This window comes from Acipenser ruthenus, chromosome 48 (genome assembly GCF_902713425.1).
Source record: "Acipenser ruthenus chromosome 48, fAciRut3.2 maternal haplotype, whole genome shotgun sequence".
Lineage (NCBI taxonomy): Eukaryota > Metazoa > Chordata > Actinopteri > Acipenseriformes > Acipenseridae > Acipenser > Acipenser ruthenus.
The window spans coordinates 3,426,228-3,448,402 of NC_081236.1; the positions used below are offsets into that span (position 1 = coordinate 3,426,228).

General features: G+C 39.4%; 1 protein-coding gene across 1 annotated transcript in view; it reads left to right on the forward strand.

The window, feature by feature from the left end:
• LOC117407892 (uncharacterized) overlaps positions 1-22,175 on the forward strand; it is a 150,059-nt gene that overhangs the window by 107,615 nt on the left and 20,269 nt on the right. Inside the window, exons 16-33 of the mRNA XM_059014495.1 lie at positions 316-481; positions 1,571-1,748; positions 2,291-2,440; positions 2,564-2,687; positions 3,031-3,196; positions 4,286-4,463; positions 5,006-5,152; positions 5,631-5,894; positions 6,020-6,143; positions 6,691-6,856; positions 14,349-14,526; positions 15,068-15,214; positions 15,660-15,923; positions 16,050-16,176; positions 17,001-17,166; positions 18,475-18,637; positions 19,008-19,054; positions 21,098-21,159. Of these exons, the coding sequence (XP_058870478.1) occupies positions 316-481; positions 1,571-1,748; positions 2,291-2,440; positions 2,564-2,687; positions 3,031-3,196; positions 4,286-4,463; positions 5,006-5,152; positions 5,631-5,894; positions 6,020-6,143; positions 6,691-6,856; positions 14,349-14,526; positions 15,068-15,214; positions 15,660-15,923; positions 16,050-16,176; positions 17,001-17,166; positions 18,475-18,637; positions 19,008-19,054; positions 21,098-21,159 (2,817 nt within the window). The remainder of the gene's footprint in view (positions 1-315; positions 482-1,570; positions 1,749-2,290; positions 2,441-2,563; positions 2,688-3,030; positions 3,197-4,285; positions 4,464-5,005; positions 5,153-5,630; positions 5,895-6,019; positions 6,144-6,690; positions 6,857-14,348; positions 14,527-15,067; positions 15,215-15,659; positions 15,924-16,049; positions 16,177-17,000; positions 17,167-18,474; positions 18,638-19,007; positions 19,055-21,097; positions 21,160-22,175) is intronic.

The following is a 22,175-nucleotide window of genomic DNA, read 5'->3' on the forward strand; positions in this document are numbered from 1 at the left end:
GCCTGGATCCCAGTATCTGTGCCAGCTGTAAGTAGAATAAACATTGCTTAGGGATGCAGCAGCTCAAAAGGGAGCAGGGTTCAGGAAAAAAAAAATAAATAAATTCAGGCTGTTTTGTATTAATTTTAACATCTAGTCAATTACAGGACAGCAGCATGCATATAATCAAGGCTTTTGGACACAAGCATCTTACTAAGGAGAGGTTGAAAATGTCTTTGATGTTGGTGTTTGCCTATTTCTGTTTTCCACACCACACAAATACTATTATATTTCTTATCTTTAGCTCTTCCACATTTCTTTATTATTCTGTTTTAGGGATGCTCCCCAGAATACCGGGCTCCAGCCCTGGTTGGTGGAGCAGATCAACAGTGGGCTGTACCCTGGTCTGAGCTGGACCAATGAGGCACTAAAACAGTTTAGAATCCCATGGAAACATGATGACCAGAAGGACTTGACAACTGAGGACACAATGATATTCAAGGTGGGTTTACACTCATTTAAAAGATAAAAGATCTGTGATAGTTTGATCCTTCCCCCAGAGGACAGCGATTTGATATTTTCATTTTCCCAAGGAGGGATATAGTTAATGCAGCAGCTCAATGCCCTATGTCAGGACACTTGAGGTTTGAATCCAGGAGCAATTTTGTAGTTTTCTACTTCTAAGTTATCCCAGGACTGAAAGGTTTGGTCAGGTCAGAACTGAGGTGTGCTTGCTTGCTTTGTACTAAACTGTGGGAGTCTTTCCTTTCTCAGACCCATCAAACTACCTCCTAATATCTCCTTTTCCAAAATACAATGTGACACCTGGTGTTTGCAATCCAATTGATAATAAACTGTCCCAACCTCATATTCACTGGATTAGGGGTGCTCCACAATCCATAACCCTTTGAGACCAGGTCCATTCTAAATCGACCACCCCTGCACAATACTAGCCCTATTAAAAGGCATTGCAGTCCATTGAATCAAGAGGTCTTGTTATCAGAGACAATGCTTGTAGCTGATGTTTCTGGTGATCTGTAGGCTGTAGGGCTTCCACATAAGGAAGTGCAGTCTGAGACACCAGAATGAAATCTTGGGACCTGCTTCGAAGCCTCCAGAAAAAAAGACAGATAACATCTTTATATTAGAAACCAACAAATAAATAAAAAACACACCAAGAATCAATAGTCACAGTACCAACTACAAAAGAAAGTGTGGACATAACCTTGTGTACTGTGATTATTAACAGGACCCACATTTAGGCTAATCTAAGGTATTGCCACAGGCAGCTGTTCCAAATGCTGGACTGCCATTGTCCTTGTGTTGCTGAACACAGCTAGACACTCTCACACAAGGAATCAGCACTTAACTGTTTATAGAGAAATACATAGTCAGATTATATTGTGTAACATTGACATAGTTCTAAATTGAGATCTTTCATTCCTTAATATAGTTCACTGTGAAAATGAACATGAACACTGCTGTGGAGGACTGCATCCTCAAACCAGACGCTGGTCAATTCAGTCCCAAGTCACTGAACTATTAAATCCTTTGCTGGATGTTTTTCTCAGTCTGTCCACTTTATATCTAGGACTGGGCAGTGGCGACAGGTCGTTACAGGGAGGGTATTGACCAGCCCGATCCTGCTGACTGGAGGAGGCATTTCCAGCGTGCTCTGGATAAAGACGAGATCCTGGTGTTGCGTGCTGATCACAGTCGAGATCCAGTCGACCCACATAAGATATACTGGAGTGAGGACATATTAGCAGGTAGACCATCGAGTTTGGGTGTCCTGCCTTCTTCATTTAATCTTGTTCTGCTTCGTGTGTAATATGAAATAAGGTGAGCAAAGACATTATCCCAGCTATAAACTTGTAGTTATGTCCTCAGGTGGACATTCCTCAGTTCCTCAAAAGAAGGGAAAGGGGTTTGATTTAGTTTGGAAATAATAAGCAGTGCAATCATTAGATTTGGCACCAGATCAATAAGCAGACTGTCATACCCCCTTTTCATTTTAGATTGAATCTGTTCAAATGTTTCCAGTTCAAAAAGGTGGATAAAGGTGAGCTGCAGCTTGTCACTGAACCTGCTGTATATTAAAAGATCCAGGATGAAGTCATTCTGAAGTCATTCTTGAATTCCTCTTTCAGAAAAATAGATATTGGGGAGGGGCTCTTACATAACTTTTATGGGTGCTTTTTAAAAAAATAAAAAGCGATTTCAAATTTCAACTGGAATTAAAATACATTTATAATTAATTAATTCATGCTTTTTTTTAAATCATCTTTAACTATTACTTGTCATATTTCAGATAAGAGAACAAAAATAAAACTGGAAAAAGCCCGCTGTCTGATCAGCTTGGTGGTGGAAAAGGGGCGTGCTGCTTCTGGGAAATTAATCTCCAAACTCGCAGAGAGGGACCCCAAATTCTACAATACACATGGGCCTGATTTGGACCCAGGTGAGATCCTCGCTCATTATGCACTGCAAATCATGTCCTTGTTCTCAGTTTTATTTCAGGACTGTTTTACCTGTAATAAGAAAAGTTGTAGATTTGTTAATGTGATTTGTGATGCTGTTTCAGTTGACAGGCTAATACAGGTGCAATCCCAGTTTGTCGAGAGTGTGAGTGATGCCGTGATGGAGGGGCTGCTGAAGGACATGCTGGAGATGAAGGTGCTGAGCGATGAGGATGTGGAGGAAGTGAGGTAGGCTCAGCTAGATACATTGTAATGTCTGGATCCCAGTATCTGTGCCAGCTGTAAGTAGAATAAGCATTGCTTAGGGATGCAGCAGCTCAAAAGGGAGCAGGGCTCAGGAAAAAAAAAAAAAAAATCTTTCAGGCTGTTTTGTATTAATTTTAACATGTAGTCAATTACAGGACAGCAGCATGCATATAAGCAAGGCTATTAGACACAAGCATGTTACTAAGGAGAGGTTGAAAATGTCTTTGATGTTGGTGTTTGCCTATTTCTGTTTTCCACACCACACAAATACTATTTATATTTCTTATCTTTAGCTCTTCCACATTTCTTTATTATTCTGTTTTAGGGATGCTCCCCAGAATACCGGGCTCCAGCCCTGGTTGGTGGAGCAGATCAACAGTGGGCTGTACCCTGGTCTGAGCTGGACCAATGAGGCACTAAAACAGTTTAGAATCCCATGGAAACATGATGACCAGAAGGACTTGACAACTGAGGACACAATGATATTCAAGGTGGGTTTACACTCATTTAAAAGATAAAAGATCTGTGATAGTTTGATCCTTCCCCCAGAGGACAGCGATTTGATATTTTCATTTTCCCAAGGAGGGATATAGTTAATGCAGCAGCTCAATGCCCTATGTCAGGACATTTGAGGTTTGAATCCAGGAGCAATTTTGTAGTTTTCTACTTCTAAGTTATCCCAGGACTGAAAGGTTTGGTCAAGTCAGAACTGAGGTGTGCTTGCTTGCTTTGTACTAAACTGTGGGGGTCTTTCCTCTCTCAGACCCATCAAACTACCTCCTAATATCTCCTTTTCCAAAATACAATGTGACACCTGGTGTTTGCAATCCAATTGGTAATAAACTGTCCCAACCTCATATTCACTGGATTAGGGGTGCTCCACAATCCCTAACTCTTTGAGACCAGGTCCATTCTAAATCAACCACCCCTGTACAATACTAGCCCTATTAAAAAGCATTGCAGTCCATTGAATCAAGAGGTCTTGTTATCAGAGACAATGCTTGTAGCTGATGTTTCTGGTGATCTGTAGGCTGTAGGGCTTCCACATAAGGAAGTGCAGTCTGAGACACCAGAATGAAATCTTGGGACCTGCTTCGAAGCCTCAAGAAAAAAGACAGATAACATGTTTATAACCATCAAATAATTAAAAAACACACCAAGAATCAATAGACACAGTACCAACTACAAAAGAAAGTGTGGACATAACCTTGTGTACTGTGATTATTAACAGGACCCACATTTAGGCAAATCAATGGTATTGCCACAGGCAGCTATTCCAAATGCTGAACTGCCATTGTCCTTGTGTTGCTGAACACATCTAGACACTCTTACACAAGGAATCAGCACTTACCTGTTTATAGAGAAATACATATTCAGATTATATTGTGTAACATTGACATAGTTCTAAATTGAGATCTTTCATTCCTTAATATAGTTAAGTTCACTGTGAAAATGAACATGAACACTGCTGTGGAGGACTGCATCCTCAAACCAGACACTGGTCAATTCAGCCCCAAGTCACTGTGAACTATTAAATCCTTTGTTGGATGTTTTTCTCAGTCTGTCCACTTTATATTTAGGACTGGGCAGTGGCGACAGGTCGTTACAGGGAGGGTATTGACCAGCCCGATACTGCTGACTGGAGGAGGCATTTCCAGCGTGCTCTGGATAAAGACGAGATCCTGGTGTTGCGTGCTGATCACAGTCGAGATCCAGTCGACCCACACAAGATATACTGGAGTGAGGACATATTAGCAGGTAGACCATCGAGTTTGGGTGTCCTGTCTTCTTTATTTAATCTTGTTCTGGTTCGTGTGTAACATGAAATAAGGTGAGCAAAGACATTATGCCAGCTATAAACTTGTAATGATGTCCTCAGGTGGACATTCCTCAGTTCCTCAAAAGAAGGGAAAGGGGTTTGATTTAGTTTGGAAATAATAAGCAGTGCAATCATTAGATTTGGCACCAGATCAATAAGCAGACTGTCATACCCCCTTTTCATTTGAGATTGAATCTGTTCAAATGTTTCCAGTTCAAAAAGGTGGATAAAGGTGAGCTGCAGCTTGTCACTGAACCTGCTGTATATTAAAAGATCCAGGATGAATTCATTCTGAAGTCATTCTTGAATTCCTCTTTCAGAAAAATAGATATTGGGGAGGGGCTCTTACATAACTTTCATGGGTGCTTTTTAAAAAAATAAAAAGTGATTTCAAATTTCAACTGGAATTAAAATACATTTATAATTAATTAATTCATGCTTTTTTTAAAATCATCTTTAACTATTACTTGTCATATTTCAGATAAGAGAGCGAAAGTAAAACTGGAAAAAGCCCGCTGTCTGATCAGCTTGCTGGTGGAAAAGGGGCGTGCTGCTTCTGGGAAATTAATCTCCAAACTCGCAAAGAGGGACCTCAATCTCTACAGGACTCTTAGGCTTCATCATGACAGTGAGAACCTCACTTATTATCCTTACTGTACTGAGTATGCTGATCCCAGCATGATATAGTGGAAGTGCCTGTACATACATCACAGTCTGTCACACCTCAGAGTTTTACTGAACTGCTTGTCACAAGTTATTGACGGTGTCAGAATTTGTGGCTATAAGGAAATGTCATCCATACGTAACATACATGTCAAACTTACATTTTTACATACAGTCTGTGTAGAGAACAGCTTTTCCAATTGTGATGAAACTTGGTTAGGATATTCTTTAGGGAATGTCATCACCCGTTACACAAGTGACCCTCCAAAATCCCCTAATTTCTGTCACATCCCTCAGCAAATATTAAACCAGAGGTTATATAGAGGAATTTGTGCGCCTGTATCTACTTTCTCTTGATAGCTCTTTCTCATTAATCTTGTATTTATAACTGTGGCGGAGGATGAATGTCACTGACATGATTGTTCTGATTTGTAATGTTTCAGGTAGGATTCTGTGTCATATGATTCCGGAGTTTATTGAGAGTACTGCAGTGCTCAATGGGCTGCTGAAGGAAATGCAGGAGATGAAGCTGCTGAGTGATGGAGAGGTGGAGGAAGTGAAGAAACAGCCCCACCCAAGTCACAGGATCTCCCACCTGACACGCATGGTGATGAAGAAGGAGGATGCCATCAGAGAAAACCTCCTTTCCAAACTCACAGAGAGGAAACCCAAATTCTACAATATACATAGGCCTGATTTGGACCCAGGTGAGATCCTCACTCATTATGCACTGCAAATCATGTCCTTGTTCTCAAAGTTTTATTTCAGGACTGTTTTACCTGTAATAAGAAAAGGTGTAGATGTGTTAATGTGATTTGTGATGCTGTTTCAGTTGACAGGCTAATGCAGGTGCAATCCCAGTTTGTCGAGAGTGTGAGTGATGCCGTGATGGAGGGGCTACTGAAGGACATGCTGGAGATGAAGGTGCTGAGCGATGAGGATGTGGAGGAAGTGAGGTAGGCTCAGCTTCCTATTCCATTGTATCCCAGTATCTGTGCCAGCTGTAAGTAGAATAAGCATTGCTTAGGGATGCAGCAGCTCAAAAGGGAGCAGGGTTCAGGAAAAAAGCACATTTTGTGCTGTTTTGTATTAATTTTAACATGTAGTCAATTACAGGACAGCAGCATGCATATAATGAAGGCTATTGGACACAAGCATCTTACTAAGGAGAGGTTGAAAATGTCTTTGATGTTGGTGTTTTCCTATTTCTGTTTTCCTCACCACACAAATACTATTTATATATATATATTTGTTAATGCACTTTTAAGAAGCATATTTTAATTTGTGTTGCATGTTATACACACAGTGTGTATTATTTAAGGGGAGTCAGTATTCAGTGTTCTTTCCTATTGGAAGAATAATAGTTTGGTTAAGACTGGAATACACTGTAGTTACTATGAACATATGCATTACAGATTGATTTCTCTATGTATGAAGGCAGCTGGATCGACAGATAGATTCTTATCCTTAGCTCTTCCACATTTCTTTATTATTCTGTTTTAGGGATGCTCCCCAGAATACCGGGCTCCAGTCCTGGTTGGTGGAGCAGATCAACAGTGGGCGGTACCCTGGTCTGAGCTGGACCAATGAGGCACTAAAACAGTTTAGAATCCCATGGAAACATGACGACCGGAAGGACTTGACACCTGAGGACACAATGATATTCAAGGTGGGTGTCAGATTTGCACATATTCTCTTTGTCTATATATATATATATATATACTCTAAGCACACTCTTAAACTCAGGGGAGATGTTCAGGAGGACATAAAGATGTTTCGGACTCCTGTAAGTGGATTGTTTGTGCACTGGGCTTGCAACGTATCCAGATAACTTTTAATGATCAAGAAATTCACACAGACTCATTCGATTTGAAGTTTTAACAAACCAGAGTAGTATCAGTACTCCTTCAGTTTATTAAATGCTTAAAAATGGATTGAGTAGTTACAGACTCGAATCCCAACTGACAGGCAATCTGGGAAGTCCAGTACCTTAACAGGTATAATAGCATTAATACTTCAATATGTTTATGGTTATAACATGTTTTGCCCTTAAGCTATGCATGCATAAATCCAAAAACGTCCACCGCTAAATCCTAGAACATCCAATATATCACTCTCCAGAACTAAAACTTTATAGCAATGCATGATTTCCATTACACGAGAGTAGATGTTAAAACTTCATGCTGATTTGAACTCGGCTCTCGCCAAGATAAGCACCAACTAAGACGTAGCTTTACAGTAAACTAATGTGATCCATATGTGTCTCCATCCATTTATGTTTTCTTCCGTATGATGATGTAGATATCCTTCTGTCTGGTGTTAATGGCTGAATCAGTACTAAAGAGATATATATAAAGAGATATATATATATTCAAAATAGTTCTTACCTTCCAAAATATCTATGGATGTGTAAAATATAATGTAAGGACAGAAACGGTCTTTTAAAGGCAAAGACTTCTAAATAGGGGCAGCAGTGTGGAGTAGTGGTTAGGGCTCTGGACTCCTGACCGGAAGGTTGTGTGTTCAATCCCAGGTGGGGGACACTGCTGCTGTACTCTTGAGCAAGGTACTTTACCTAGATTTTTCCAATAAAAACCCAACTGTATAAATGGGTAATTGTATATGAAAATAATGTAATTGTATGTAAAAATAATGTGATATCTTGTAACAATTGTAAGTCAAACTGGATAAGGGCATCTGCTAATAAATAAAAATATAAATAAATACGACACCAACAGCAATCAGCTCGATCAGAGATCTTCAGAGCATGGATCACATCAGCTTGTAGTTAGCAAGTTGAGTGACTAGGATTTTACCTCGGTTTTTATAGAGTTTTTGCTTCGCTTTTTACGTCAGAAGTCATAATTAAATCTTAAACATTAATATGCTTTGACAGCTCATGTCCTTCAAGTGAATAATATTTTCAAAACACCCAGTAACTCCTTCTATAAGATTAATTAGCCATCATCCCCTAGTCCACCTCTCCTGCATCTCCAAAATATGTAAGGTGAACTTTTGAATTGATGTTATACTTTTTGGGTACCAGACAGTTCCTGAACACAGCATGCATGTGAATACAGTGCAAGTATATGAAAAATACATAGAAAGATGTGTTTAATATATAACACCTACTTTGTTTTAATTATTCCAATCCTGGGTTAAAAATATATTTCCCTTTTAACATCAAAAGACATCATCCTTAATAGATTGGCTTTATTACATGTAGAGATGTGGTTTAACAATTAACTAAAACATATTGGATAGGGGCTGGTAGAAGGCTCATATCAAACTTCTAAATCTGCAGTTATATATCCAATTATTTTCACTTAAATACCGTCTATTAAGAACATAGTCAAAATATAACAGTCCCATGAGGTCATCCAACATTAATAGAAGACTCTTCTGTAAGCATTTTCTCAGACGTATGGCATAACATGGTCCTATGCTATTGCTCCCCCTCACTGGTTTTTACCAGGTCGTCATTAATTTCTATGATTTAATGAAGCCATATATAGTTCACCACTGACTCCCCTTTCCTGTACCAGGAGGTTTTTCGTATTATGTAAAAGATCACTCATTATAGAAACCTTGGAGTTCAGACCCCCCAAACATTGAAACCGTTTCAAGCAAAGACAAGGTTCACAAATGAATTCCATTCTCTTTGGCAGATCCTACTATATGCCTGACACAGACTGGTACCATTCTGCTTTGACTGAAGTTTTTACTTTAAGTTAATTTCTACATTATATTCTCTTAGTTTCAAACTTAACAGTTCTTCTGTTAAAATAAAACATTTAGACTTATATTCTGTTTGAATTATTCTAGAATACTTGTGTTTAGCTTAAAGACTACTTTCAGATCAAGCTTACTTCTCTAAATAAGAGACTTGAGTGTGAACATTTGAGTTAATTAAATGAGATTCTCGTTTCTGATTTTCTCCTCAAGGTTATAAGCCTTGGCACCAGTAGCTCAGACAAAGACAAGCTTAGCCCATTTCACAGGTGTTTTTTGGTCAGCGTGAACCCAACCTAGCTCCCTTTTTACTCAGACTTACAAAGATACAGTAATATTGTTACTGTTATAACAGAATAAACGGGAATAAAGAATGCTCTAACATAACTATAAGTTAATACAGAGCATATTATAACTTATTGTATGAGCAGTGTGTTTTAACAATTTGTTTAGTATTTCTGCTGGCTTTATATTCTTTAAAGCACAGTTTCTGCTCTCAGTGAGTCTGTCAAAGCCACCACAGGTGTGTCTTTAAAAGCCTGATACCTGCAAAAACTTAAATCTTGTTAGCAGGGCTTCCATCTCTACATTCTCATTCCCATCATCAGTGGGAAGACTTCAAATAAATTAAACTGTTTCTATCAAAGAGACATCTATCTCTGCCGCATATGCCTTTCACTCAAAAAAGGTGATTGCACCTCGTACAAGGGAAGAGTGGTTTTAGTTTTATTCGTGACATAGGTTTACACTAATTAAAAAAATAAAAGACCTGTGATAGTTTGAACCTTCCCCCAGAGGACAGTGATTGATATTTTCATTTTCCCAAGGAGGGATATAGTTAATGCAGCAGCTCAATGCCCTATGTCAGGAGACTCGAGGTTTGAATCCAGGAACAGTTTTGCAGTTTTCTATTTCTAAGTTATCCCAGGACTGAAAGATTTGGTCAGGTCAGAACAGAGGTTTGCTTGCTTGCTTTGTACTAAACTGTGGGGGTCTTTACTCTCTCAGACCCAACAAACTACCTCCTAATATCTCCTTTTCCAAAATACAATGTGACACCTGGTCTTTGCCACCCAACTGGTAATAAACTGTCCCAACCTCATATTCATTGGATTAGGGGTGTTCCACAATCCCTAACCCTTTGAGACCAGGCCCATTCTAAATCGACCACCCCTGCACAATACTAGCCTTATTAAAAAGCACTGCACTTCATTGAATCAAGAGGTCTTGATATCAGAGTCAATGCATGTAACTGATGTTTCTGGTGATCTGTAGGCTGTAGTGCTTCCGCATAAGGAAACGCAGTCTGAGACACCAGAATGAAGTCTTGGGACCTGCTTCGAAGCCACAAGAAAAAAGACCTATAACAAGTTTATATTAGAAACCAACAAATAAATAAAAAACACACCAAGAATCAATAGTCACACTACCAACTACAAAAGAAAGTGTGGACATAACCTTGTGTACTGTGATTATTAACAGGACCAACATTTAGGCTAATCTAAGGTATTGCCACAGGCAGCTATTCCAAATGCTGGACTGCCATTATCCTTCTGTTGCTGAATACATAACACTCTCACACAAGGAATCAGCACTTACCTGTTTATAGAGAAATACATTGTCTCGAAATCTGAGGGTTCAGATTTCTTTACTTTACTTATTTCTTTATTTGCTCAGCACACACTCTTATCTCAGGGGAGACGTTAGGAGGACAGAGATGTTATTACTCCTAGTGGGGTATAGTTCGTGCTCTGGACCCGCAATATATCCAGATGACTAATATAGTACCCAAGAAATTGACAGACTCATGTATCTAAAGTGTTTTTTACGAATCAGGGTATGATCAGTACTCATTCGGTTTATTAACAGTTAAATATTGGATTGAGTAGCTACAGGCTACTTCATATCTCCAGCTGACAGATGTTCTGGGCAGTCCAGTGTCTTAACAGATGTTGACGTTAACACTTTAATACATCTTTATGTATTCGTGCAGCCTGCAGGCCTGGCCACGACCACGACACTAAAAATACCCAGTAGCCTATTTCAGCACATTCAACAAATGTTCTCCTATTTTCTAAACATAGCGTGAGTCCCTTATAGCAATACATGCAATACATGTGAGATAAAATAATAACTGATTAATGCTTACCCTTTAATATAAATCGTAAAGGAATATGACTGTCTTCACCAGGCAAATGAAACTGAGTTCAATCAGCTCAATTGTGTAGGTCTGCAGAAGATGGACCACATTACCCTGTCTGGGATGAGTGTGGTACTCCATTGTAATTACTTAGGAGTTATATAGGTTTTTCGTCTCATTGGAATACATGGGACGCCTCAATTAAATCCAGTCATTAATCTGTTGAGACAGCTCTTATCCCTTTTACAAATAATAGTTTTCAAAAGATCCGGACCAACTTTTCAGAATTAATGGGAGTCATGTACCAATAAATTCAAGACTTCATATTGTTCAACTCCAACCTATGATCTCATTCCTTGTGTTCCTCCGAGCCCCTCCTTTATCTGAAAAGTCAGGTGAACCAAGGTTCCCAGGATCTTGGTTTATAATATAATATAAAAACACTACTGTTATATGTGCATGCAAAACACTATTTTTATATGTGTTATATATGAGAGATGTTCTTAATATGTGACATCATCTTCTAAGTGATTATATTATGCTAAATTAAAGGTATGTGTTTCTTTTAACTTCATATTGTTTCATCATTTTGTTAATGAGTCAGTTTTGATTCCATATACCATTGTCTAACAGGGTATTTGACAAAAGATTGTCTCATACAACATTCAAGTCAATTAGTTTCAATAAGTTTAAGTGGTAATAATTTCCATTATAATTATTTATCCCTTAAAAGATGCACTAACCAGGCTTTTGCAAGCAATTTCCACAGTCTCTTGTTTTTTCAAGGCCAAAGTCTGTGCAAACACTTTTTTAGATATATGACCTATCAATGTCTGTTAAACCATAATTTTTTGCATATTATTTCAAGATATATTCTTATTTGTGCTAAACCACTAATTCCATAAACCTTAAATTCCAAATCTATAAGACTTGCAGCTTTGCTAGAGTGGAATGTAATAAGACCCCTCCTTTCTGGGGCTCCCGAGTGGCGCATCCAGTAAAGGCGCTCCTCGCAGGATGTGCTCTATAGCCTGGAGATCGCTGGTTCGAATCCAGGTTATGTCACAGCTGACCGTGACCGAGAGTTCCTAGGGGGCGGCGCACAATTGGCTGAGCGCTGCCCGGGTAGGGAGGGCTTAGGTCGGCAGGGGAATCCACGGCTCACCGCGCATCAGCGACCCCTGTGGCCGATAGGGCGCCTGTGGCTCTGCAGCGGAGCCGCCAGATCTGTGTTGTCCTCCGGCACTATAGGTCTGGTAGCATTGCTGTGGATCTGCAGTGCGAAAAATGACGGCTTGGAAGGAGCACGTTTCGGAGGACGCGTGTTTCAGCCTCCGTTTCCTGAGTCGGTGGGGGGGTTGCAAGCGGTGAGCCGGGGATACAGATAATAATTGGGCATGCTAAAATTGGGGTGAAAACCGGGGTAAAAATAATTGGCGACGACTAAATTTAAAAAAAAAAAAAAAAAAAAAAAAAAAAGAAAAAAGACCCCTCCTTTCTCTACAGTCCGTACATCTTGATAAGGAGAGAGGCCCCTTTTTCCATGCAGCAGTTTCAAAGAACCACATTATAATGACTCCATCTGCCATCATTAGACAATAGTATAGTGGATTAACAACAAGGTACATTATAGTATATTATTACAAACTTAACACAAGAACACAACACCTTCTATATTCTATAATTCAATGGATATCATAATGTCTAGAGGTCTTTTTGTTCAATAGGAGAAAGAAACTGTACCACTTTTCCAATTAATTAAATCGAATACTGCTCCAGCTTTTAATGTTCTTATCACTACAGTAAAGTCATGAACAAGCAATAATACTTGTCAGTTTTAAATAATATGTTTTCTTATTATAGCATATACTTAAAACATATTATTAATCTTATGAAATCAAAATTATTTTTAGTTTCAAATATCGTGCTGTCTAAAAAAGGGTTAATCATTTATTTTATTAATTTGCAATACCTTTGTGTCTAATTTCTATCCGTTGACCATTATAAACTATAAACAGTGTCAATTAGCACTGAACCTTTTTTTAACTATGAATGGCATTATAAGATAAACTTTTAATTAATTTACTTCAGTTTAACAGTTGCTCCTAGAATTTATAATATTTCTTTATTTCTTTGGTGAATCCCTCTAAGATTTAAATCCAAATACAGGCCAGTATAAATGCATTCAACTCTTATATTTTTTATAATGACAGAACTAGGCTTGATCCTGTTCTTTGTTCATACAAAATCCAGCCAAAACAGGTTTTTTCTTAAGACCTTGGCTGCTAAGTTTTAATGTTAATTTATATGTTGCAATGAATTCCTTTCTTATCTTGTTTTTGGAAACATAAATTTGTAGGTGTGATTAATGTCCACTTTTTAGCTTTTTATCAAGCGTCATGCTTTCTGAAGATAAGATATACAAGTGGTAAATCGTTCATTATATATTTTCTTAGAAATTCCCAGATTACTAAGTACTTAATTAAGTGTCCTATCAAAACAAGGGTGGACTGACCTATTTCATGGAGCAAGAGAGCCACCTGCTGGCGGTACAAGGATACTCTCTCTTTATCCTTCCTTCAAAAAACCTCTAACACTTCATTTTTATATCAAAGTACATTCCATATTTGAAATCGCATAGTACATGTCCAGCATATCCACACATTCCCAGCAGGATTCAGCTTCTGTGCCAGGTTCAGCTCTAGTTGATTCCACAAGAAGTCCCTTGATCCATTGTTTCTCCAGCACAGGTGTGGATTTCCATGGTCTGACTTCATTCCTATAAGATACTTGGACACGTTTAGCTGTACATATTACTTCTATATATTTCCTTTTGTTCACACCGGGTCATTTTGCAAGGTATGCGCTCCATCCAGAATTCTAAAGGAGGTCAAAACTCACTGTGATTCATATTTTTGGGCACTCAGTTGTTGCCTTGCCCTACATCATCAGTTGGCAGACTTAACATAACTGAATCTGAATCAGCTGATGAACTGTGCACTGTAGCTTACTGAGATCCTCCATGCAAAGGAGTCCAATGTTTTACTACACGGAATAACTAGTTCAGCGTCACCTGCAACAACATAGTCAAATTGTATTGTTTAACACTGACATAGTTATAAATTGAGATATTTCAATCCTTAATATAGTTCACTGTGAAACTGAACATGAACATTGCTGTGGATTACTGCATCCTCAAACCAGATGCTGATCAATTCAGCCCCAGGTCACTGTGAACCATTAAATCCTTTGTTGGATGTTTCTCAGTCTGTTCACATTTTATATCTAGGACTGGGCAGTGGTGACGGGTCGTTACAGGGAGGGTATTGACCAGCCCAATCCTCCTGACTGGAGGAGACATTTCCAGTGCGCTATGGATAAAGATGAGTGCCTGGTGTTGCGTGCTGATCACAGTCGAGATCCAGTCGACCCACACAAGATATACTGGAGTGAGGACATATTAGCAGGTAAACCATCGAGTTTGGGTGTCCTGCCTTATTTATTTAAAATCTTGTTGTGCTTCGTGTGTAACATGAAATAAGGTGAGTAAAGACATTATGCCAGCCATAAACTTGGTCCCTCGTAGTTATGTCCCCGTGTGACCATTCCTCAGTTCCTCAAAGAAGGGAAAGGCGTTAGATTTAGTTTGGAAATAATAAGCACTGCAATCAATCATTAGATTTGGCACCAGATAAATAAGTAGACTGTCTTACCCTGTTTTCATTTTAGATGGAATCTGTTCAAATGTTTCCATTTCAAAAAGGTTGATAATGGAGAACTGCAGCTTGTCACTAAACCTGCTGTATGTTAAAATATCCAGGATGAAGTCATTCTGAAGTCATTCTTGAATTCCTCTTTCAGAAAAATTGTGGCAGGGGCTCTTACATAACTTTGATGGGTGCTTTTTATAAAATAAAAAAACAATTTCAAATGTCAAGTGGAATTAAGACATTTTATTTAATTCATGCTTTTTTAAATCATCTTCAACTATTACTTGTCATATTTCAGATAAGAGAGCAAAAGTAAAACTGGAAAAAGCCTGCTGTTTGATCAGCTTACTGGTTGGAAAAGGGCATGGTGCTTCTGGGAAATTCATCTTCAAACTCGCAGAGAGGAACCTCAATCTCTACAGGACTCTTAGTCTTCATCGTGACAGTGAGAACCTCACTTATTATCCTCACTGCACTGGGTATGCTGATCCCCAGCAGGATATAGTGGAAGTGCCTGTACATACATCACAGTCTGTCACATCTCAAAGTTTTACAGAAGTGCTTGTCACAAGTTATTGAGGGTGTCAGAATCTGTGGATGTAAGGAAATGCCATCCATATGTAATGCACATATCAAACTTACATTTTTACATACAGTCTGTCTAGAGAACAGCTTTTCCAATTGTGATGAAACTTGGTTAAGATATTCTTTAGGGAATATCATCAACAGTAACACAAGTGACCCCCCAAAACCCCTAATTTCTGACAAATCCATCAGCAAATATTAAAATCTGAAGGTATATAAAGGCATCTGTGTGTCTGTCTGTATCTACTTTTTCATGATAGCTCTAATCTTGTATTTACAACTGTGGCGGGGGATAAATATTTTAGGAAGGAGTCTGGTCCATATGATTCCCAACTTCATTAAGAGTGATGCAGTGCTCGAGGGGCTGCTGAAGGACATGCAGGAGATGAAGCAGCTGAGTGATGGAGAGGTGGAGGAAGTGAAGAAACAGGCCAGCACACAGTGCAGGGCCTCCCACCTGACAAGAATGGTGATGAAGAAGGGGGATGCCATCAGAGAGAACTTCCTCTTCAAACTCGCAGAGAGGGACCCCGAATTCTACACTATACATTGCCCTTATTTGAACCCAGGTGAGACTCTCACTCATTATACACCTCAAATCATGTCCTTGTTCTATTTTTTTTTATTTCAAGACTGTTTTAAATGTAATAAGAAAATGTGTAGATGTATTAATGTGATTTGTGATGCTGTTTCAGTTGGAAGGCTAAGGGGGGTGCAGAAATCCCAGTTTGTCGAGAGTGTGAGTGATGCCGTGATGGAGGGGCTGCTGAAGGACATGCTGGAGATGAAGGTGCTGAGCGATGAGGATGTGGAGGAAGTGAGGTAGGCTCAGCTTCCTATTCCATTGTAATGTCTGGATCCCAGTATCTGTGCCAGCTGTAAGTAGAATAAGCAATGCTTAGGGATGCAGCAGCTCAAAAAAAGCACATTTTGTGCTGTTTTGTATTAATTTTAACATGGAGTCAATTGCAGGACAGCAGCATGCATGTAAGTAAGGCTATTGGACACAAGCATCTTACTAATGAGAGGTTGAAAATGTCTTTGATTTTGTGTTTGCCTATTTCTGTTTTCCACACCACACAAATACTATTTATATATTTTTTGCAAATGCCCTTTTAAGAAGCATATTTTAATGTGTTGCATGGTATACTGTGGCAGGATGGCTTGCAGTGGTGAGGTGTGGTGACGGCACGGACCAGTTACAGAAACCAAAACAATGGATGGGCGGGTGAAGCTGAATGCAACGGCACTCCGCGTGTTTAATAAATCAAATAAACAAAACAAAAGATTTAAACAATCAACAAAAGGCGCGATGGCCAAACAAACAGAAACAAGTATATTTTTAAATATAGCAATTTTTTTTTATATTCTCCTCGCTCTCTCTCCGCTCTCCCATACTCTCCTCTCCTTTATCCGTGCCGCAAACAAATACAAATAATAATAAATACACACAGTGTGTATTATTTAAGGGGAGTCAGTATTCAGTGTGTTTTCCTATTGGAAGAATAGTAGTCAAGACTGGAATACACTGTAGTTACTATGAACATATGCATTACTGATTGATTTCTCTATAGATGAAGGCAGCTGGATCGACAGATAGATTCTTATCTTTAGCTCTTCCACGTTTCTTTATTATTCTGTTTTAGGGATGCTCCCCAGAATACCGGGCTCCAGTCCTGGTTGGTGGAGCAGATCAACAGTGGGCGGTACCCTGGTCTGAGCTGGACCAATGAGGTACTAAAACAGTTTCGAATCCCATGGAAACATGACGACCGGAAGGACTTGACACCTGAGGACACAATGATATTCAAGGTGGGTTTACACTAATTTAAAAGATAAAAGACCTGTGATAGTTTGAACCTTCCCCCAGAGGATAGCAATTTTGATATTTTCATTTTCCCAAGGAGGGGTATAGTTAATACAGCAGCACAATGCCCTATATGTCAGGAGACTCTAGGTTTGAATCCAGGACCAATTGTGCAGTTTTCTGATTCTAAGTTATCCCAGGACTGGAAGGTTTGGTCAGGTCAGAACTGAGGTGTGCTTGCTTGCTTTGTACTAAACTGTGGGTCTTTCCTCTCTCAGACCCAACTAACTAGTCCCTAATATCCCCTTATCCAAAATACCATCTGGCAGCCTGGTCTTTGCCATCCAACTGGTAATAAGATCCCCCAACCTCATATTCACTGGATTAGGTGTTTTCCACAATCCCAACCCTTTGAGACCCGTCTCATTCGATGTTTCTGGTGATCTGTAGGCTGTAGTATTTCCACATAAGGAAGCGCAGTCTGAGACACCAGAATGAAATACTGGGACCTGCTTCGAAGCCACAAGAAAAAAGAAAATGCACCGAAAACAAGTTTATATTAGAAACCAAAAAAGTAATAAAAAACACACCAATAATCAACCATGTGGACATAAAAAACACGTGGACATAAACCTGTGTACTGTGATTTTTTTTTTTTTTTTTTTTCTTTTTTATAAATTTAGTTGTTGCCAATTTTTTTTTTCATTATTTTCTCCCCAATTTGAAATGCCCAATTATTTTTAGGCTCAGCTCACCGCTACCACCCCTGCGCTGACGGGAGGGGCGAAGATGAACACACGCTGTCCTCCGAAGCGTGTGCCGTCAGCCGCCCGCTTCTTTACACTCTGCAGACTCACCGTGCAGCCGCCTCGGAGCTACAGCGTCGGGCAGCTTACAGGCAAGCCCGCAGGCGCCCGGCCAGACTACAGGGGTCGCTGGTGCGCGGTGAGCCGAGGACATCCTGGCCGACCTAACCCTCCCTCCCCCCGGGCGACGCTCGGCCAATTGGGCATCGCCCCCTGGGAACTCCCGTCCACGGTCGGCTGTGGAATAGCCTGGATTCAAACTCGTGATATCCAGGCTATAGAGCGCATCCTGCACTCTAGCGAGTGCTTTTACTGGATGTGTCACTCGGGAGCCCCCTTTGTGTACTGTGATTTTTAACAGGACCAAACCTAGGCAAATCAAAGCCGCAAGAAAAAAGAAAACAGACTGAAATCAAGTTTATGTTAGAAAATGGGGATTTTTTTTAATAACAGTAGCAACTACAAAAGAAAGAGTGTTTATTCTCAGTCTGTTCACTTTATATCTAGGACTGGGCAGTGGCGACAGGTCGTTACAGGGAGGGTATTGACCAGCCCGATCCTGCTTACTGGAGGAGGCATTTCCAGCGTGCTCTGGATAAAGACGAGAGCCTGGTGTTGCGTGCTGATCACAGTCAAGATCCAGTCGACCCACACAAGATATATATTAGCAGTAAGAGTTTGGGTGTCTTTATTATTATTATTATTATTATTATTATTATTATTATTATTAATCGGATTCATCTTTATGGTAACACAAAAATGTGAAGAAAGACAAATGATCAGCTGTAGATCTGGTCCCTCCGTGGTTATGTCCTCTCACAGCTTATCATCTTACACGCTCTGTTTAGGAGCTACAGTACATGCAGCCATTAGATTATAAACCTTTAATTCATTCTGAGAGGTTATTTAGTCACATGAGGGGCAGCATTTTTTTGTAAAATTGTGTTATCAGTGTCGCAGGTGGTTTCCAGTTTTTTCTCCACTTGTATTTCCTTGAGTTTTTCTCCTGTCAATATTGTGTTTTTTGATTTTTTATGCAGATGCAGATTCCAGATTGGAAGAAAGAGGCAACCGCTTGACCCTTAAGGTAGAGTAATCGCCCTCTTAACATCCCACATTCTCCTGCTCTATTTTTCTCAAGGTCTGATATACAGTGTAAGCAAAGACATAAAAACGGCATTGTCCAGTAAAACAGAAAGCATGCTGCCTTGCTGCCTTGCTAACAGCTAAATGGTGCATATTACATTTAAGAGACAGTCCTATCTAAATTGTGAGCACTGCACAATATTTTCCCCCATTGACAAGCAAAAAATATGCTGACTGTCTGTAGGCTAGCATGTATCACCATAAGCACTGAGTCCGTGCTGGTTTTTTGGTGTTTTTTTTTTTGTTTTTTTTACAAAGAGGAGGTCATTTTGGTTATTATACTAATGGTTTTGTATATAATATAATTTACATCAATATGGCAATCTCAGTTCAATCAGTGTTCTTATTCACAAAAGAGGCTCCCATAAGTAATCTTTTTGTGAAGTTATAATTCAAGATTAGACAAAAATGATAAACACCTGCCATAACACTGTCACTAGGGTGTTCCTACCTGGACACTAACCCCTTTAGTGAAGTTAAGGGTCAATATTTCCAACAAGGCCTGTTTTACATCAGTGCTCTCTGTCACAGAAAGTTTTCTTGACAAACCATCTAGAAAACAAACACCACTAACAGCAACAATGCCGAAGAATGAGAATCAGCTTTACAAAACAAGTACATCAGTAACACACATTCCCCGCCGTGGATGTCAGACAGTGTCGATTACAATTCGATCAGTGCTTTTCAAGATATATGGAAACATGTAACGTGTGCTACTATACGACCTCACCATCACCTCCACTATATAACTGCTAACCACCCTATCCTCACACTGCTTTTGTTTTGGAGCCACGACTTGGTAGCTGTCTCTGGTTTTCTGTCAGTTTTCTTTTTTCTTGTGGCTTCGAAGCAGGTCCCACTCCTGTCATTCTGCTATCTTGCCATTTTATTTTAACTGCAATCTATGGATCAGCACACAGCTCAGCTACAGTTGGTGTTTTTGATAAGCAGATCGCCTTCCCCGATTATAATACAGTGCCGTGTTTTTCAATGTAAAAAATATAGAATGGACCAAGTTTCAAAAGGGTTGATCTTGGAAAGATGTTAAGTGTCCTTCTGTACAAGAATTGATGCAATAGGCCTATATGAGTCAAATCTCTTCCCTTGGGATTGAAATTTAAAATACATACAGGGAAGGACGAGCTAACAAAATAACTGCAAAATGAGGTCAATCAATCAATCGGTCATCACAGGATGACATGAGTGGAAGGGCTGTCAGGCGGCAATGTAGGGAGACTCGGAGACAGACAACAGGTGAAAGCGCTACGGCGCTTATTTATTTACAGAACAAACACAACAAAATAAACAGTTTAAACAAAAACAGATCTCGCACACACTTTAACAAAGAAAAATCACTACACACGGAATCAGAGATCTACCCTCTCCAGAATCATAACACCCACTAAACCTGTGCTCTCAGTGCTCCCTTATATACACACCCGTGCAGCAATTTACACCCACTTAATCAATTAAACCCTCCACCACATTCTCACATGTTTTTAAAGTGCCAGTGAATTAACTCTTTAATTACCCACCACCACTACAAACACACATATACACACACTATAAACATAGGGCAGTACCCTCATTCTGCCACAATAAGAAAATACATACATGATTAAATGAAATACAGAACATTTAATTTAAAGTATAAACACAATAATGTACCATTTAGGTACATCTAGCTTAGCTTATCTTTCAGCTTATCTGTCATTTAAAAACAGTATTTAAAAAATCAGATTCATCTTTGTATTGCAACAAAGGGAAGTAAGTAAAGTAGTCTTTGTCTAGAACAAGTCTTAACAGAGGAAGATGCCATTTTGTGCAGCCCCAAGGCATGAAGTCTCACATTTTTATTGGACCTGCCGGCCAAAAGGATTTTTTTTCACAATAAAAAGGCATCTTGGGATAGAACTCATTTAAAGTTAAAACTAAATCAGCGCTTTAAACAATTGTATGAAGAATATGTGTTTATCTGTTTTAGGTCACAGAATTAACAACATTTCGGCCTACAATACACCATGAGGGACACCATAAATACTACAGGTAAAGTATGTGTTACAGTAAAAGTTAGAAAAAATGTCGACCAAGCAAAACAGTAAATGTCCGGACGTTTACCGGTAAATCTCAAGAGTAACCAAGTGCCTTTTGCTAATGACCGAATGTCTTTACAACATAAAAATGATAACGCTTTACTTCAGAGATTTACTGGTAAATCTTAAGAATAACCAAGTGCCTTTGGCTAATGACAAATGTCTCGCTTTTGCGCATTGTAAGGCTTCAGGAGTCCTGTGTAACTCCAAGTGCCAGATGAGTCTGTCATGCTGCAGTAAGTAAGTAAACCTATCTATTCACTGCCTGTCTTTGTGGCGTTTTGTGTCATAACCAAAGTGTGATTGTCTGTTGAAAAAACTAAGGTCTAAATGATTTCATTTACATTTAACGTGACGTTATTTTTCATCAAACTACTGCGTCTTTGGAGTACAATATCCTTCAACACCATGTGAATTGTTTTATACGCAAATTTACCAGAAAGTTGGTTGTTCTACATAAGTGAATCACAATATTGTTCAGTACCATGTTGAACTAGTTAAAAGCTCGTTCATGATTATTTTCTTAATGGGAAATGCGTATGCAGAAATAAATATTGTGATGAAGTGTGGGGCATTGTGGTTGAGGGCTGGTATTTTAGGTCACGGATTATACGCAGTCTGTACCCGTTTTAAGGAAATGTAGTCCTGCCAGTCTGGCGCAGCAGGACTTCAGTTCCCAGGAGGCCACAGGACAGTTGGGCAGCCATTTTAGATGGCGTAATTGTAAAATAGGTGACTGTGTATTCGATTCAACAGCTGCCTTCAATTAAACAATTGGGAGCCTTTTAAAAAGGGTAGGGTCAACCTGTTGGTTAAGGAGAGCTACGAGCTGCGAGCTCTGTGTATGCTGTGAGCTGTGAGCTGTGAGCTCTATGTGTGCTGTATGTGTGCTGTGTGAGCTGTGAGCTGTGAGCTGTGTGCTGGGTGTACTGTGTGTTGTGTGCTGTGTGCTGTGAGCTGTGTGCTGGC